Here is an 18,988-nt window from a genome sequence, read left to right on the forward strand (position 1 = left end):
AAGGAAAAAAAGCAGGTTTTTCTAGCAGCCGGCCCTTCCAACTCAGCCTGTGCACTGACAGTACACCATCAGTCACGTTTTGTCCTCCGTTACCCCATGGCCCCTTGTCTTCAGGGGGCTTGTACAGGTGGAAGTGGGGCAGAATTGGGTCTTGCAGTTACATCTTAAGAGAATTCTGTTGAGGAGCTCAGGCTGCATCGACTCTTGTACGGCTGTGTTGGCTCTGCAGGGCTAGCACGGGCGAGAGGGTTACAACTACTGCCACTAAAAGCAGCAGGAACGACTCTGGAGGTTCGCAGGAACAGACAAGGGAAGTTAGACGGTGCTGGTTTTTTAGCCCCACTCTTCAGAACCTCGATGGCTGTTCCAGGAGGGTCCAATGGGGTACATGGAGCAGCCAAAGAGGTACATTTTCAGCCTGGCCTCCGTGGCTTTCCCTGTCCTTTTGAAAAGGCCTTGCACCCAGTGCATTCAGAGGGATGCAAGATTCTCCTAGACAGAAGAGGCGCTGACTGCATCCAGCACCAAGAGGAAAACACAGGGGACAAGAAGTACTCGCTAAAAGAATGAGATGTTTATTTTGAAGGGGCATGGTCAAGATAACAAAAAAGTCACCAATTCTCTCTGAATAGCATTTACCTATTATCTTTAGCTATACCACATAAGATCCCTTCAAGGGGCTGGTGAAAACCCTACTTGTCTATCTGCCAGCTCGCTTGCTCTGGGTATTTGACAGGACTTGGTGTATGGCACATCTCAGCATCCTCTTTGCTCCATCAACCAGGGCAGCCACCATCACTTGCTTCTCTGCTTCCCCCCCGCACCAACACGTACCTTGGCACCTCTTCCATGCTGCCCCCTATGCATGGAACACCCTCCCCATACCAATTCACACAGCCGCTTCCTCTGGCCTTCAGTTCCCTTCTTCGCCCACCTCTGCGGCGATGCCCACTGGAAAGCTGTCTAACATTACAGGCTAGGCAGCTGCTCAGTTAGTGGTGATCTACCCGTTTCTCTCATTCACTTGTATCATTTAATTTAAAGAAATATAAAGATTCTTTAATTTAATTTAAATTAAATAATATAAGTGAATGAGAGAATCTGTACCCTGGGCTAGTAGATGAGACTTTGACTTCCTAGTACTTGTTACCGTCACCCTCACCTTCCGTCCACACCGTTCTGCACCCATCTGTCACATTGTGCCTGGTTCGGGTGTAAACTCTCTCGAGCAGAGAGGGCCTTTTATTTTATGACTATACAGCGCCAAGCGCAATGGAGCCCTGAGGACAGTCGGCGCTTCTGGGTGCTACTGTCACACGAACAATACAATAAATAATAATCGACAGGCAAATGTGATTGTAAAACCCCCAACACTGGCCGAGAGACACTCTGGGGCAGTTGTCAAATATAAATCTGCTTCTAACTCGTTGTTTGAAACTGGCTCACTACCAAGATGAAGGTGCTGCTTTAAATCTCCATTCAGGAGAGGTTATTCTCGCCCCCCCCTCCCCACGAGGGCCTTCCATCAGCTGTTTCTCCCCTCGCCGCAATCCCCGCCAGTAATTTTGTCTCTTCACCTGCGAAGGCCCGTTGTGGGGGACAGCTGCTTTTGCCATGGGCCCTACACAGAGCCCCAGTAGCTCCGTGGGCTCTTGGGGGTGCTGACTATACAGAAGGGGAGACTCTCATGCTGAGCCACATAAGGATCCAAGGGGCAACAGGCATCAAAAGATCCCCTCCCTCAGCCAGCCAGCCATCACCCCAACTCTCACCTCACTCTCCTGCTGGCTGGGAACAACGGCAAAGCCCAGGTGTCTCTGAGACAGGGAACAGAACTCACCTGAAGCTGCATGACCACGTAATTAAATTTCTCATTCCTTCCACAGCCGATAAATCTGCAAACATGGTCTTTCCCTGCAGGGAAATACAAACATACACAATAGAATATAAGAAACCAGACCCAGCTTCTGCAGAGAAAGAGCTTCACAGCCAACATCTAGTCAGCCTTAAAAGACGGGACCGTTTATCTTAAAAGAGGAATAAGTGTAAACCCAATAGAAGTTTACATAGTAAGAAGGAGGAATGATATTAGGGAAGATTGATTGGGCCAGCCAATGAAACTGAAGAATCTCAAATTTCCCACCCCATGTACTTAGCCTCTGGAACTCACAGCCACTGGATACCACTGAAGCCGAGAGCTCAGCAGGAGTCAACCAGGAACAGGACATTGGCCTAACAACAATAGCTAGAATTAGAATAGTAAATACTCCAGATTAAACCTTCAAGGCCAAAGCTGCTAGCCACCCACTGACACCACAGCCGGTGTCCCATAACCATAAGGAGGTGCTTCCTCAGATACACCCAGGGACATTTGTCATCTTGAGCTCAGTCCAACTAGCAATCTCCGGCTCCTCCCATCAAGAGACTTTTTTCACCTGTAAACAGTCTGTTTCTGGAACCCTTCCCAGTTCCTTCCCTGAGTTACTCCTTTCAGCCTCCCTCAAGCAGGCGAGCCCAGAACTCCTCTTTGGAGCTGAGCCGTATTTGCTAGTTCCTCACACTCTCCTTAGACAGGAGTGTCTCCAGCTCTCCTGGCTGGAGCTGGGTTCTGCTAATCACATCCTCTGGCCCTTCTGAAGCAGGAGCCCCAGCTCCTCTTGGGAGCCGAGTTGTGGGTTAGCCAGCTTGGGGCCTTCAACAGCTTCTCCCTCAGATGGACCTTCTCTTTAACTAGCTGCCTGGCTTTCAGGGGGCTTAACAGGTCACCCTTGAGAGGAGTCCTGCCCTGCCCTCTCTGCACAGCTCCTGGCCCCAGGCACTTAAAGAAACACTAAGGGCATTTCTTCCCTCTTGCTCCCGGGATGGCTTCCTCTCTCCCAGCCATTCCCAGATCTTGGTATATATATAGTCGGACTTTTCAAACTTTTAAAGGGCCATGCCACCTGATGGGGTCGGCTGACCATTAGGCTCTATTACCCTTAAGGGCAGACTACCCCATCATACCATCCCAGCTGGTGTCATCCGCACATTTTACAAGCATACTCTTCACTCCATTATCCAAGTCATTAATGAAAATATTGAATTGTACCAGACCCTGAAGAAATACTTCCTTTTATTTGTTTTAAACCTGCTGCCTATTCATTTCATTTGGTGATCCCTAGTTCTTGTGTTATGAGGAGTAAATAACACTTCCTTACTTACTTTCTCCACACCAGTCATGATTTTATAGACCTCTATCATATCCCCCCTTAATCGTCTCTTTTCCAAGCTGAAAAGTCCCAGTCTTATTAATCTCTCCTCCTATGGCAGCCGTTCCAAACCCCTAATAATTTTTGTTGCCCTTTTCTGAACCTTTTCCAATTCCAATAGATCTTTTTTGAGATGGGGCAACCACATTTGCACACAGTGTTCAAGATGTGGGCGTACCATGGATTTATACAGAGGCAATAGGGTATTTTCTGTCTTATTATCTTCGTCTCACTTTTCAAGTCGAGCAGGCAACAGATAGACAGACTGTTTTCTGTACAGGAGAAGCCCCTAGGAAAGGCATGGTGCCAGTGTCTGGCCAGCCAGCCTGCTTGTGCTTGGTGGGAGCAAGGGGTACGGCAGGCACGGCTTGGGACGTGGGCAACTATGCTGCCCATCCGACTATCAGAATTCCGGAGCAGCACGAATACAACCCTGGTGGGGACCAGCGTTCCCCCTAATTTTTTAGATCCATGTGCGGAATGAATTTTGTTATGTGCACCAATATAGAGGTGATGTGTGGCGGGGGTGGGGCTCAGGACTGGGGCAGAGGGGTGGTGTGGGAGGGCTCTGACTGGGGGTGCAGGCTCTGGGTTGGGGCCGGGGATGAGGGGTTTGGGGTGCAGGACGAAGTTCAGGGGTGGGGCAGAGATTGGGGTATGCGGGGGTGGAGGCTCCAGCTGGGGGTGGGGCCAGGGATGAGGGTTTTGTGGTGCAGGAGGAGGTTCAGGGGAGGGGCAGAGGGTGAAGTACGGGGGGGGGTGCAGGCTCCAGCTGGGGGTGGGGCCAGGGATGAGGGGTTTGGGTTTCAGGAGGAGGTTCAGGGGTGGGGCGGGGGGGGGGTGGGCTCCGGCTGGGGGTGGGGCTGGGGATGAGTTTGGGGTGCAGGAGGAGGTTCAGGGGTGGGGCGGGGGGGGGTGGGCTCCAGCTGGGGGTGGGGCAGAGGGTGAGGTATGGGGGGGTGCAGGCTCCAGCTGGGGGTGGGGCCGGGGATGAGGGGTTTGGGGTTCAGGAGGAGGTTCAGGGGTGGGGAAGCGGGGGGTTGTGGGCTCCGGCTGGGGGTGGGGCCAGGGAATAAGGGGTTTGGGGTGCAGGCTGCCCCGGGGCTGCGGCAGGGAGAGAGAGAGAGGACTCCCCCCAGCCCTCTCTCACCGCAGCAGCCCGGGGAGAAGCACCTCATCCCGGCTGCGGCAGCTCTGAGGCTGGGGGAGGGGCGCCTCTCCCCATCTGCACGGCCCTTAATAGCCTGCTGCACAGCCGCGCAGCTTAGTGGGAACTTAGCTGGGGACCCCAGGATCTTCTCTCTCCGTGGCCAGGAAGACAGTCAAGGAGACTGTCCTCTGAGGCTGGGGAGAAAGACCCCACCCTGGAGATCAGAGCAGGAGAGAAGCCAAGCACATTTTAGAGCAGAAAGGAAGAAGGCCCCAGAAAGTCAGCAGGTGCCTTTGTTTCGTCAGAGTGCATCTGTCACGGGGCGGTACCTGAACCGTTTTCCTGGTAGATAAGGTAACTGCCAACTCCCAAACAGAGCACGGCAGACAACGGCAAACAGGGCGAGCTCAGCACGGCTCATTCTGAATCCCCTTCCATCCATCCCTCACCCAGCCCCTTCGACACCAGGGACACGCAGCGCACGCTTGGTTAGAACACAGATTTATTCGGCCACACAAAAAGCCTCTGCAAAGGGATGAGAACGGAATTACATGGAGCCAAGACTGCAGCATTCTCCACTAATGAAAGCAACACAGGTACGCCAGGGGACGGCATCGCGAAAGGCAACCCGACAGCTATCTGGGAACAAATGGGCAAACCGCGGAAGGGCCCTCCTGTGTCAGGACATCCCCACCTCTGCCTCCCCCTGCAGTGAGCAGGGAACAGGCAACGCACCACCGCTCGGTGCCTGCTGTGATCAGATCATGATGCAATCAGACCACAGCATGGTTATGACAGACAGTCTGCACCTCACACAACTGTTCAATATTCAGCAGATCCCTGCACTGCAGAGTAAAACTAATCAGAGGCCTACGTAATGAGATTGTTAACCGGAGCCAAAGGAATGGACAGGGGAAATGCCACAGTGAACTCTGGGAGCTTGAAGATATGGGAGCAGGCATCCTGCGGCGTGAGGTCAAGGAGAAGCGCACATGGCTCCCAGCTTCACACAGCTGCAGTCTGCAGCGGCACAGCCAGGGAGCCCAGCACACGGTATACACGGCATGCACACACATGTACGCTCCTACCCCCGGCTCTCGCTGAGCATCCGTCCCGCCTCTTCCTACAGAGCAAGCCTGGAGCCCTGAGCAACACCCCCTCAGAATCCCCGAGCCGCAGTCCCAGGGCGGGTCAGACGCTTTCCTTCTCACTGCACAGAGGATGGCAGAGCGACATTTTACAAAGGGATCTTCTTAAAGTGACTGTCTGTCTCCACTGCAGCAGGGCCCCACCCAGCAACGGCTCAGCATTCAGCATAGTGCTTGATCCAACAGTTTACAGCAGCTCCTCCCCGCAGGAGCACAGAGAAGGGCAAAGGGGATAAATCCATTGGGGTTACACACGGCACATAGCTAAAGTGAAGTGAAGATTGCTACCACCAGGGTCAGATTAAAGCACAGGTACTCGAGACATGTGCAAACCCTAAACAGAGCATTAACATTACAACAACAAACCCCAGACATTTAACAAAGTCAGGAAACAGAGCTAAGGTAATGCTTCTCACACAACACCCCCACAAACACCCTTAACTCTGCCCCTGCCCCAAGGGACTCAGTATTGTAACCTTCCAGAACAAACGCTGCCATTTTATAAGTGTCCCATCTGCTCTGGAAAGTGACAGCCAAGTATCACGACACCGAGCAGCCCTGTCTCCCTCTGCCAGCGTTCCAGAGCAGGTGCAGAGGGTCAGGAAATGAGGAAAGTCACCTCCTCTCGCAGTCACGGGGGCCTTCCTGACAAATGAGAAAAAGAAAACTCTGCTCCTTCCTTTCCTTCCTTACACATGCCCACCGCAAACTCTGGAGGGCAGCTTCCCTGGGACCAGGGGAACTCACCCTGACCCACTCCCCAGAGCCAGGCTCTGTGCACGTGGGGGGAAGGGAACTAGCAAGGGGAGCACAAGAGGTGACCCTTCCCTTTGCAACTCCGGACTTCTCCGTGCCCTCCCCTACCCATGGCTGATGGCCATCTGGGTCTGACACCGACTAATCTTCGCCGGGCAGAAGCCTGGTCCTGTAAAGCACTACGCACGCCTGTGCCGTACTGAGGTACAATCCAGACTAACGAGTAGCTGTGTCAACCCTGCCCTGTAACCTGGGGGACCCTTTACAATGCCTCACTGCTCACAGATAGCCTCCAACCGGTAAGTCACTCCCAGCTAGTGAGTCTGTGTGTGCTGCCACCTCCAGCCACACCTTGGCTCTTACCAGCCTTAAAAATGACCCCAAACACGCCCAGTCCCAGATTTTCCCCAGGAGCATATGCCCTGTACCGCCCAGCCCTCTCCTGGACAGTATGGATACACGAACGCTCCTTTTCCTTTAAAGGAATAATATGGTAACAACTTGCTACCCAGACACTTTAACTTGAACACACTGGATTAGATAAAACAAGGAAACAAGTTTATTAGCTACAAAGAGAGAGATTTGAAATGAGCACAAGTAATGAGGCGTAAAAGCCAGAAATGATTACAAGAAAAATAAAGATAAAACGTTTACTGATGCCTAACTTGACAAATGACCAGGGCCGGCTCCAGGCACCAGAGCGCCCTGCAGGGCAGTCCTCTTCCTTCCCTCCCCGCCGACCGGAGCGGAGCCCTCGCGGCAGGCGGCAGGAGGCGGCGCAGCGGGAGGGGCCGCGTGGCAACACCCCTGCTGTAGCCCTGGCCGCCCCCTTCTCTCTCTCTCCCGCCCGCTCCCTCCTCCTCCCCCCCCCGCCGGTCCCCCTGCACCCGCGCTCCGGCCGCACCGCAGGTTTTTTTTTTGCTTTGCCGTTCTGGCCGCCCCGTTTTTTTTTTGCTTAGGTCGGCCAAAAAGCCAGAGCCGGCCCTGCAAATGACATTACATTCTTTAGGCCAGACCCCTCCCCGAGTCCAGTGGCTGCTTCCTTTGTCTTTTCAAGTGCAGTGAATACGATGGGCAGGGAGAGAGAGAGGGGTGTCTTGGGGTGTTTGTTCCTCCTTTTTATAGTTTCAGTCCCTCTCCTGAAAAACATTTCCAGCTGAGACCCAGGCGCCAAAGAGTCTACGTGGAAGGATGATCCCTGCTGGTTTTTTACCTGTTTGAACTTCCTTTGTCTTCCCTTCCTGCTTGAGGATTCTGTTTACTGCTTAAATGCAAATTAAGCAGAACACACCTTCCTTTGTTTAGAACAGACCTGTTTGCCAACCTCTGTTTGGGCAGGACCGTGGGATTTGGAACATGTGCTAATAACACCATGCAGGGGAAACTTATAACTTCACATACAACGTTGCCGCACATATTTTACCAGGACGATACTGACCAGCCAATTGTGAGTTTTCAAATGTTGCCTTGCAAGGCATACTCTGTACAAAGATTATTACAGTAGTGTGAGGAAGTGAACACAGGGGTGTACTCTGTCACAGTGCCACCGTGGTTTATGGCACTACGTGAAGAGGGGGAGGAGGAGAAAGGCACCACCCAGGCCATACAGCACATCTGCCAGGGAATGGGGATGAATTCGCATGAAGACTGACCTTCCAACCCTGGGTCAACTTGCAGTCCCCCATGTCAGTAGTAAGATTTGCTTGTGCACATGACGAGGAGTGCAGAAGATGGAAGACAATGCCACAGACGTGCAAGGGCCCTCGCTGATCTCCTGATGGGCACCCTTCTGCTTCTTGGGCGAGCTGGCTTTTACTTTCATGTACTATTGTGTATCATGTGTGTGTGTCTACCCTCCTTTTCTTCAACACCGCCGCTGACTGCCGCTCTGCTGCCAGGTCCCAGGCAGCCAGGGGGGACCCTGCATTACACTGTGGGTGAGGTGGGAGAAGCCACAACATCACCGTCTGTAGGGAGAGCCACACCCACTGGCTCAGCAGGGTGCCCAAAGTCAGGCTGCCTGGGAGGCTGCGAGTCGAGCAGGAGAGTGAGAAGGCACCTCCTCTGAAGCACTGGGGGAAGCAGATGAATGGCTCTCAACCCTCCTTGTACAGTCTGAGTGATGCCTAAGTAAATCCAAGGGGAACCGGCAGGTGCAAACCCCGCCAGGAATGCCATGGGGAATTCTCTCTAGATGGAACATTTGGTGGGCCTTGTAAGGCCCGGTGGATCTAGGAGATGGGCTGTCAGGGTGGATGAGCTTCAAAATCTGTTCCCGATGGTGTTGAGGCCAGCTCAGACAACCCCCAGAGCCACAACAAAGGGGGAAGAATCCAGCTCTGAAGAGGGAGCCCACTCAGGTTAGGCAGGGGAGGGAGGAGGAGGAGGAGGTCAGACCATGCTGGAGCGGGCCTGGAACCGGAGATCCCCCCATGTCTAGGAGAGGTGGAGAGAGTCCAAGGAGACACTGGCGCTGGACAGTCACAACCAGGCTCCAACGTTTCTCCTTGGATCCCAGCACTGAACATGCTACCAGCAGTCAGGGGGCCATGCAGCCTGGTGGTGGCCCTGCCGCATCCATCATGGTCCTGGAATCTCGAGATGCTGGGGGAGCCTTTGGCACTGGAGCGTCGTACCCAGGCATGGCTTCTACTGCTCTCAGGACCAGGAGAGGCTGCTGCCTGCACTGAGGAGCCTCACCCCATGCCCTGACTCCAGATCAAGAAGCAGGTGTCAGTTTGGGCAGAAGAGCCTTTCCCCTGGCCCCCTAAAGAGGGGCTGAGAGACAAAGACAGGGCCTTATGGTTCCCACAAAGGCCTTCCCTCAAAACTCAAGGGCTAGTAGGTCTCCTCCTGTAGGAGTGGTGCCTACAGGAGATTCTGCCTGCTCCGCCTGGCCTTGGGGCAAGGCCCTATGGAGAGAACTATGCTTCCCCTAGGCAGGCAAAGTAGTGGGTGTGACCTCCTCACAGGCAGCCCCCTGCTTGGAGTCAGGCCGTCTGACAGACAGGTGGGCTACGGGATCCTGGCGATAGCATTGAGCGTCCTGAAGAACGCACTGACATCACCCACACCACTGGAACCTTCCCCGTGACTGTGCGGGTACAGATACGGGCACTAGAGAGTGCTGATAAAAGGGGAGATCTGCGCCGGCGCCAGGCCCCTTCCACACCCTTGTGTCTGGAGAGCGAGAGGCTGTGAGGGGGCTACAGGACACCGCCTACTAGTGGGAATGTGCAGAAGCCTCCTCAAGAACCACCATGTGGCTGGTGGTGCGGCATCCCAGCTATAACACCATATCCATCCTAGACAGCCCACCTCTACTGCCTTCCCTTCAACGACTCCTTGTGTACATCTAGTAACAAATCCTGAGCCTGCTTCCTCCTCTCCCCACTGGGCTGTCACCAGCTCCATGTCGCCAGCCCCTACCTCATCCCTCCCCGGCCCTCTGCCGCACCCTCCTGTCCTCTCCACTGCTGCCAGCTGGTGGAGTGCCTCTCGCCCGGCCCATCCCCAGTGCCAAGCTCCAGGCGTCACTATGGACACCGGGAAAAGTAGCAGAGCCTGACCCCAGGACAGTAACACCACTTTGCATCACTAGGGCGCAATCTAAGATCTTTCTAAAACAGTCCCCCAACCCCCTACAACTTAGCCCCCTTCTGTCCCCCAGCCCCTCACATAACTGTCAGAAATGACTGTCCATGCCACATGAGTATTCAAGGATTTCCCTCCCTGCTTTGCATCAATAACTCAATCACAGCCTCTTCATTCATTCACAGTTGTCCAAATCTCTTGATTACTTTTCTTCAGCCACATTACCCCGCCGAATTTCACACCCCTGTGCGTTTACTAGAGTGCATTCTCCCCCGGCTATATTTGTGAGAGCCCTTGTTAGACCTCCTAAGCCCTCTGTCAGCGCCATTTCCGCCTGCCTTGTTTACTGACCTTTCTCTTTCCCTCTCAAGCCTTAATTGGCTCTTTACTCAGTTTGCTTCCTTTCTTTCCCCTTTTCAGCGGTGGCATTTCCCCTGCCCGGTCCCTCATGACACCACACTGGCCGCTGCTTGCCCCTCGTGCCTCTGAGAATTTCTCAGCCTTCTTTCACACGGATTGTTTTCCATACTGCTCCCCGCTGCACTGTGGTAACAGCCGGCTCCCCAGCCAGACATATTCACCTCTTCCCCGTTAGCTTCAGGGCCGTTGCAAGTGCATAACTAAGGGCAGAATCGGACTCGGGGTTTAATTCCTTTTCATTTACTGTATTGAAATCTCAGACCCTTGCCCATGCCACCAGACTGTATGCAGTCCTCACCCAGCCTGGGATGGGTGCTACCAAGTTTCCTTATCGCCCTGACATGATCAATCAGACTCTCCTTAGCGGCCCAGGGTGGCGTCTCCTCTGGCTGGACTCTCTATTTTTGGGATCACTGTGTTCAGTTGTATTTGTTACCTAGAGGCCAGATTGCCCTTCTTCTAGGAGAAGGGGTGGGAGAGGGACTGGGATCTGGAAGGCATTTCAAGGTCTTTCCTTAGGATTGTTCGGTCCGGAGGTGAGGAGTGGCGGATGGCTCCCCTCCCTGCCAACTTGGCAACAGCTCCGCTCTCAAACCCAGCAGACTTCAGGGGAGCTGCCAGGGGCATAGGGATGTGTGCACCAGGCACTTTGCCTCTGCCCCAGCCTTGAAGCCCGGCCACTTAGCGGCATCGTTCCGGCCCACCACTGCCCCAGGGCCCACCTTGGGAGTGGAGGGTCTCCACAGTCCTGAGTGGACTCTGCCAAAGATAACACCACTCCCAGAATACACTCCCACAGGCACGCCCCAGCCCCAGCCCTCCTCCCGCTGCCCAGGTGCGGGGGCAGGGACATGCTGTGGAGGGAGCTGAGCTGACCTGCTTTTCCAAGGACATTAAAGCACTCCATTAACAGAGGAGTGAGCCGTTCTGAGTGTGGTCTGGGGACTGTGACATAGGGGCTGGGCATGGGCAGAGGCTGGGCCGGGCACCGTGAAGCGCTTGTTGTTACGCACAGCCTGTTGGAACCGGACACAGAATAGAGAGCTCTCTTGAGAGTTCCTTAAGCACTGAGGCCCAGCTCCACAAAGGGACTTAGACACCTGCGTCCCAGGTTAGGTCCCACTGAGATCTCCAAGGCCCTCACTCGGCTGCCACCTACCCCTGTAGGTGCCTAAATTCACTCAGTGGCTAAATGTTCAGGGTAAAAGTTCCCTCTGCCCCGCCTCGCATCAGGCATCCAGGCCCCTATCTCCCACCTAAGCCCCACCGCGAGTCACAACGAGGGAAGGTAGGTGGAGGGGCACCTAGCTTACCCTTGACGTCAGATCCACTTGGTGTCCTCTGATCACGCTTACCAAACTGGGTCCCACTCAAAACCCGGCCGAAGGAGGTGGGGGTGCTCACCTGATAACTTTTAGCCAAGTAAAGCACTCACCTGGGATGTCAGAGACCCAGGTTCCCTGCCTGATGGGGGAGAAGGGATTTAAACAGGGGTTTCCCCCCTCCCAGGGGAGTGCTCTAACCACAGGGCTACGGGATGGTCTGTTGTGGGGCTCTTGCTGAAGTGTTTTACTTTGGATAAATAATTAGCGAGACACTGGAGCAGGGAGACTGGGCCCTGGGACTCCCACCTCACAGGTGTATGGCCTAGCCCTGCCAGGCTAAAGAGTAATTCCCTCACTCCGACACACCCATCCTATCCTCTGTATTCTCAGAGATTATTTTTTCTGCTACAAAGGTATGATTTGCAAACCTGAGCGATACAGTGGTTGCAGACGCACTCATGCAGGGGGTCTCAAACTGGGGGGCGTGACCCCTCCGGGGGTCACAAGGTGGTTACATGGGGGTTGTGAGCTCTTAGCTCCGTGGGGCTGATAGCCCCGAGCCCCCATTAAATTAAATTACACCCCCCCATTTTTAATTTATAAGGGGGGTTGCTGTGTGAAAGGGCTCGCCAATACAAAACGTTTGAAAACAACTGAGCTAGAGCGTTGAACAAAAGGCAAAGTCTAGTTGAACACTGGTGGCGAGTTTAGTACTTGGGGGGTTATCAATATTTGTAGCTGTGTGGTGTGTTCATTTTGGTTTTTAAGGGTCACGGTTACTGAGTCTGGGCTGGGAAGGGAAGACGTGATATTGGAGACTGCGACTTGAAGGGCTGAGCTTCCCAGCCAGAGTGTGGGCGGGGCACGAGGAAGCTCTTGTGATTGGTATGCACAGCCAGGTGGAGGTGGACACAGAGTAAAGCAGAGCTCTTGCAAGTTCCGTAAGCTCCAAGTGATCGCTGTACACCACACTGAGGTCCTTGGAAGCTGGTTCAGAATTCCTGATTCCCCCCCTTCCCTGGCCATCGCAGTCTGTAGCCGACACCACTGATGGTTCACTGCCGGCGTCCTTACCCAAAGTACTTCTCCCCCAAACTCTTTGGTAGCAAATTGTGTCTCACTGGCCTGGTAAATCTTTATGAGCTGCAGGACAGCCCTTCCACCTCACCCCCCTCTCCTCTGTATGCAAACACACATTAGTACATTCACTCTCACCTTCCTCTCCCTATCAGCCCTGGGGCGGGACAACTCCACCTCCAGTTGAATGTGTAGAGTGGAACTGAGGCTGTATCTGAGCTAACAGAAACCTCCTATCAGCCCCTTCTGACTTACAAACTCTGCTAATTTTCCACCTACGAAGCTGGGCCTGACCCCCTCGTTTATTGTGCCAGACTAGCATTGTAAAGCAATCGTAGTCTAAATGAGACTCCAGCTCTTTAAATGGACTCAGTATAATACAGACAGTCACCTGCCATCCGAGCAGGCTGCCATAGTCTGACTCCAAAACCTTCCTCCACACTAGCCAAGCCTCGCACCTCTGAGAAGGCCACCGACATAGGCCAGTTACCCGTTCTCTGCCCAGTCCCCTACCACTGCCCTTGGTGCTGTCGGTTTTCGTTCCACTCGTGCTCAAGTGGACAGCAGCCCCTGGAATTCCCTACACGCCTCAGCATGAGTTTGGTCATCACCACCACTGCTCAGGCGCTTTGGGAGACAGCAGCCGCGTCTTCTCTCTCTATCTTGGTCAGACATCTTAGGTCTCATTCCTCACTGTGTAATCAGGGTCACCCACCTCCTCCAACTCTCAGGTTCACCCCTTTCCCTGCTGTTCTCACAGCCTGTTGGGGGCACATTAACCCTCAGTGTCTCAAATCAGCTCATCTACGTGTCCGAAAACTTCCAGGGGTGCAAGTTCAGTGAGCAAGATAGTGGCCACTGTGATTAGCCTATACAGCAACTAGACATCGCAGCTGGCCCATGCCAACTGACCCGAGCTCGTGGGGCTCAGGCTGTGGGGCTGTTTCATTGCTGTGTAGACTTCTGGGCTTGGGCTGGAACCCAGGACCTTGAGAGGTGGGAGGGTCCCAGAGCCCAGGCTCCAACCTGATCTCAGAAGTCTACACAGCAATGAAAATAGTCCAGCAGCCCAAACCGCCTGGCATGGGCCAGCTGTGGGTTTTTCTTTGCTGCGCAGACATACCCTATGTGTAGGCCTTGCATGAACAATGAAAGAAAACAGAAGTAAGGAAACAGAGATGAACAGTGCACAAAGCGTGAATTCACAAGTGGCCTTGTAAATAATACATAGCTAGTAGATAAATGATAAGAAAGGTCATGCGTGATAAACTCACAGATGCACCTTTGCTGACCAGTACGTACTGTAGCATAGGGATAGTTCATGATCTATACAGGGATTGGGTCACAAAATCAATAAGCCAATCGTCAAGCATGTGATACAATGTAGAATGTGATGCGCATGTGTTAGTCTGTTTAGAATAGGCATATAACCTGATTTACAGTGCTGTACTTTGGAGTTGTGGTGCCCCTGAATTCACCATGCTCCACCAGAGCATGATCACATCACGTGTAGCTCTCCATGAAACGTCAATAAAGAAACCTCAGCCACGAGTCTGGATTCCAACCGAGTGTTGGATTCCAGAAAACTGCAGGAAATGTTCTCCCAGAACTGGAAGAGGCACTCTGGATAAGACAAGTGGCAAAGGTCTGAGGGAATCCCAACATTTTGGTGCCAGAACCCAGGATCCACTTGTCTAAAGCAGGTAAAATACCTTCAGTGATGAGTCCAGAGTAAACCTGGGATCTCCCCGTCCGGTAATACACCCCTTTGTGTTAGGCAGCAACGCTCACAGTAAGGGAAATGGAACTGAAAGGGTTAAAGTATGAGGAAGCCGGTACCTCTCTGGAGGGTTGGATTAAATCCAAGGGCAGACCCTTTGGACTCCCCAGAAAAGTGACAGGAGACTGGGACCGGATGGAAAAATGGAACTCCAGTAAGTGGAGCAACATTTAAATAAGAAGGAAAAAAACATGTTCTCTCCTAAGAAAAAATCCGTAACATAAGAGAAATAGAAGGCGGTAATTTGGATATCTATGGAAAAGAATTACTGGCAGGACACAGCAAAGGTCTCTTGAATGTCAGTGGAGCTTTAAAGATTAAGACCCATGGACAACCATGGAGGAGCAGTAATTGTAGCTAAAGAATATGTGCAAAAAAACTACAAAGATAAGCTCAAAGCCAGCAAGAAAAATCACTGAGAAATGTGTCACTTTGGGAGATAGGTGAGTGATTTAAGGAAAAGGTATGGGCAGTTATAAAGGAGGGATTGCACCATTTAACACTGCATAGCTCGGAGGGAACTAAACCGTTGGGTTTGTGGAGGTGTTACAAAGTAGAAGTAGAAGTGTTAAAAGTAGAAGTGTTAAAAAGTTTAATAATAAAACCCAGTTATGTCAGAACAACTCTGGATAGTCACGACTGGTGGAACCCTCGGTCAGGGGGTGATTACTGCTATGTTTTTGCCCCAGGAGCCTTTAACAGCCACTCTGAAGGAAAATGAATCCTTTTCTCAAAGTAATGGTCTGTAAATAATAAAGTATAAATGACTGCTGCAGGCAGACAGACAAGATCATTTGACTATGGACGATTTAGTCAAAATCACTAAAAACGAAATAGGGATTTCTATATGGCTTCACTGCTTCTGAGTGTACTAGTATGGATGTAACCTGGGTACCGCTGTGTAGAAAAATAATCTAGAGTAACACAAGGGGCGCTGATCAACCCAAACAACAGATTGTAAGGGGGAAAAATGGGGGAAACACGTAGTAAGTTAAAATAGAAATACTGCCAGTCAGAAAAAGAAAAAATTGAAGTGTTACAATTAGCTTACTAAAGTCTCAGATAGCTGAGACATGGAAGGAAAATAAGGGAATAAAAATGGCAGTAAAATAAAATGTGGCTAAGATACAGCAATTATCAGATCCCAGGCCAAATGCGTTCGCCTGTGCAAAGCTTAAATATACAAATAAAACTGCAGTTTAGAAATGTGATGGCATCTGCTCATAACTTGCCATTTGCAAAGGGAAGACAGCAGGAGTGTAAAACCATTTTAGGAGAGAAGAAGGTTCAGAGGCTCAGCTGGCAAGGCTAAGCCGAGCAAATTTAAAATATTTATTTGGTCTCGAACTGTTTGCAGCACAGCAAGGGACTGCAGAATTTCTCTTTTTTTAAAAAAAACCTGTTTAAAAAGGAAATGTAAAACGTAAGCATGAAATAAATTGGCTTTTAAAAGATTCCACTACAAATCTAGCCAAATCTTTCATTCAGAGTTGCAAAGCTGACCCAAACTCTGTGCGGGCAGCAGCCAACATCTCCTGGCAGCCTTAACTTTGTTCGTTAACACATTGGGCACCTCAACGCTTTGACAATGATTGAACATTTAAAAAAAAATTAGGTTATAAATGTTAACTATAAATTAGTAAATGAAAATAGGGACTCAAAGGGTGGCCAGAACAAGGAGAGACGCTGGATCCCTTTTTCAGTAATAAAGCAATAGCTGAAACAGTGGCAGAAAAAATATTAATAATATATATTATATAGAATTAAATTGACATCGCTAATATAATGTCCTGGCAAGTGAAAAGTGGAAGTTACTTATGAAAGCAGTAAGCATTCCTATGGAACATGCAGTGTATCCAGTGAAAGGGGGAAAAGAAATGTGAACGTGGTACTTAATTCAAATAAGGAGGCTCCAAAGAGGAGCTCTGACAGGTTGTGTTTTCTTTTTCAGATAGCCATGTGCTCTGAAAGGAGAAACCAACCCAGAGCCAAGGAAAATCTGTAAATATAAGCAGTGAAGCCCAACCACCGTTGGAAAGTGCCACCCAAATCCTGTTTTCTTTTAACGGGTTATTAATTACGGATGATGGAGCAACTTCGAATAATGCCCTGCCCATTCACAAACATGGCAACATTTCCTGTTGAAAATTGTATTCAAAAGTCTTGTTTAACTGTGGTGTAAAATAAATGCCGCTAAGGGAATAAACACGAGAACTATATGGTAGAGCGGGGGTACGCAACCCGCGGCACGTGAGCTGATTATCAGTGGCACTCACACTGCCCGGGTCTTGGCCACCGGTCCGGGGGGCTCTGCATTTTAATTTAATTTTAAATGAAGCTTCTTAAACATTTTAAAAACCTTATTTACTTTACATACAACAATAGTTTAGTTATATATTCTAGACTTAGAGAAAGAGACCTTCTAAAAACATTAAAATGTATTACTGGCACGCGAAACCTTAAATTCGAATGAATAAATGAAGACTCGGCACCCCACTTCTGAAAGGTTGCTGTGGTAGCGTTTTGTAAGTCAAAACAAACAAAACAAAACAAAACAAAAAAGATTAAAGTGTCTAAGACTGCAAACAGGTCCATAGTTTAGGGTTAAAATCTACCGGGGGAAATGTTGTACACAAATGTTCAAATTAATTATGTGTCAGAGTTATTGAATTTGACCAATTAGCAGTTACCTAAAGGACTGTGCCCACTGACCGTTGGGGCACTTTCTGAATACCAATGTCTACATTAGAATGGTGTAAAATGTCCAAGGGGGAGCAGCAACTACAACAAAAGAAACTTAATAAGACTGGCACAAGAACTGGACTGTTTCCAACTGACATGTCGCTCTGAAACCAAGCTGACATCAAGATGCTGTGGGAATGTAACCAAGCATTTCAACAGAAGACAGCCAAAAACGTCTCACACCCACTGAATGAGCAAAACCAAGAATTCATTAAGCTTTGTTATCTGTCTATAATATACATGATATTGTGATCGCTTTCAAGGAAGTACGGGATTAAAGCATTGTGCTCCAATAGAGTGCAGTATGGGGGATACACGCTATACTAAGTAAAACCAGCCTTAAGTAATATGGAGCAAGAAAACTTGCCCTCTTTTATTGCCACAGAAAAGTTAAATCTGTAGTACAAGAGAGAGGACAGCAGTTGGTTCAGGATAAGGAAATGAACAAAGATCCAATACCATGAAGCTAAATGTGAAGTCACTGCAGTCCACGTGGTGTGAAAGGAGTTTGTTTTGCCTCCTCAAATATTGTTGCAAACAAATGACAAGGTCTGGAAAGCCCAAGACTTGTTCTGCTGTTGGAACCTGAGAGACACTAAGAGGTATCATGTCTTACAAACAGGGTCGTGGGCATGTGGGTTCACTCTGGGGGGCACCGTCTACAGATCGCACAGTATGGTTGAGATGCTGGGAAGTCGGTGCCGTAAAAACTACCTATGCTGGGAATGGCAAGTGTTGTATGGTGGCTGATGGGGACCACTTCCAGTATGGATCCAGGGAATGTGCTGAATTTGTTGTGGTGATAGATAAAAACACAATATACAAGCTGTTAGGGGATAGAGTAACTGTAGAAGGATGCTTTAAAAGCAGGGTGACCATATTTCCCTGTGCTGAATAAGGGACACCTGGTAAAATTACTCGTATTCAAGCGAGTTCAACGGCAATCAATCAGAACTATGCAGTTCAAACGTTCAAATTAACATCAAGTTGACTGAGCCTCTGTTAAAAAGAAATACTGTGTAGCTGGATACTTTTTATTTGCCTTTTTATTTTTAAGGCTTTAGGGTTCACACAGGGAGGGGTGACATGCACACCCGACCTCCCCACACACACAGGGAGAGGTCACACACACACACACACACACACACACACACACACACACACACACACACACACACACACACACAGACTCCTGCAAACCTCTCTCACACGAGGGGAGGGGTGTGACTGACTGACCTCCCTCCCCCACCTGGCGCTCTCCGCCCACCCTGCCTGGCTGGGCCCCTTGAACGGACCCACCTCTCCCAGTACCTGACGCCGCATCTTCCCGAGGCAACATGTGGGGGGCACGCAGGGTCACATGTCCCCCCTCCCCAGATTTCTGCCAGGGTTCACACCAGAATGTGGCCAGCAGCAGCCTTTTGGCCCTGTGTGGGAGGGAAGGGACGATGGGAGCTGCTTCCAGCAGCGGTGGGGAGGGGCAGTGGAGGGATGACCTGGCCCACGTCTCCCGTGGCTAGAAGCAGGTGGGCCCTTCTTGCCCGCACAGCATCGAAAGGCAGCTAACACCTCCAGGCTGCTGCTGGCCACTGACATAACCCCGCCGCCTCCTGTCCCCCCCCGGCTATAGTGTGGGCAAGAAGGGGTTAAGCCCTAAGGATGCGTTGTGCACCAGGGCCCAGGGAACCTGACCAGCGAGGTGGCTCAGCAGGGGAGGCTGCCTAGGGGATGGAGCAGCTCCATGCTCC

At 51.1% G+C, this 18,988-nt stretch overlaps 1 protein-coding gene across 1 annotated transcript in view; it reads right to left on the bottom strand.

The window, feature by feature from the left end:
* Positions 1-18,988, bottom strand: part of TTBK1 (tau tubulin kinase 1) — a 144,411-nt gene that overhangs the window by 73,878 nt on the left and 51,545 nt on the right. Inside the window, exon 4 of the mRNA XM_065589857.1 lies at positions 1,841-1,914. Coding sequence (XP_065445929.1) covers positions 1,841-1,914 — 74 coding nt within the window. The remainder of the gene's footprint in view (positions 1-1,840; positions 1,915-18,988) is intronic.

This window comes from Chrysemys picta, chromosome 3, assembly GCF_011386835.1.
Source record: "Chrysemys picta bellii isolate R12L10 chromosome 3, ASM1138683v2, whole genome shotgun sequence".
NCBI classification, from domain to species: Eukaryota; Metazoa; Chordata; order Testudines; family Emydidae; genus Chrysemys; species Chrysemys picta.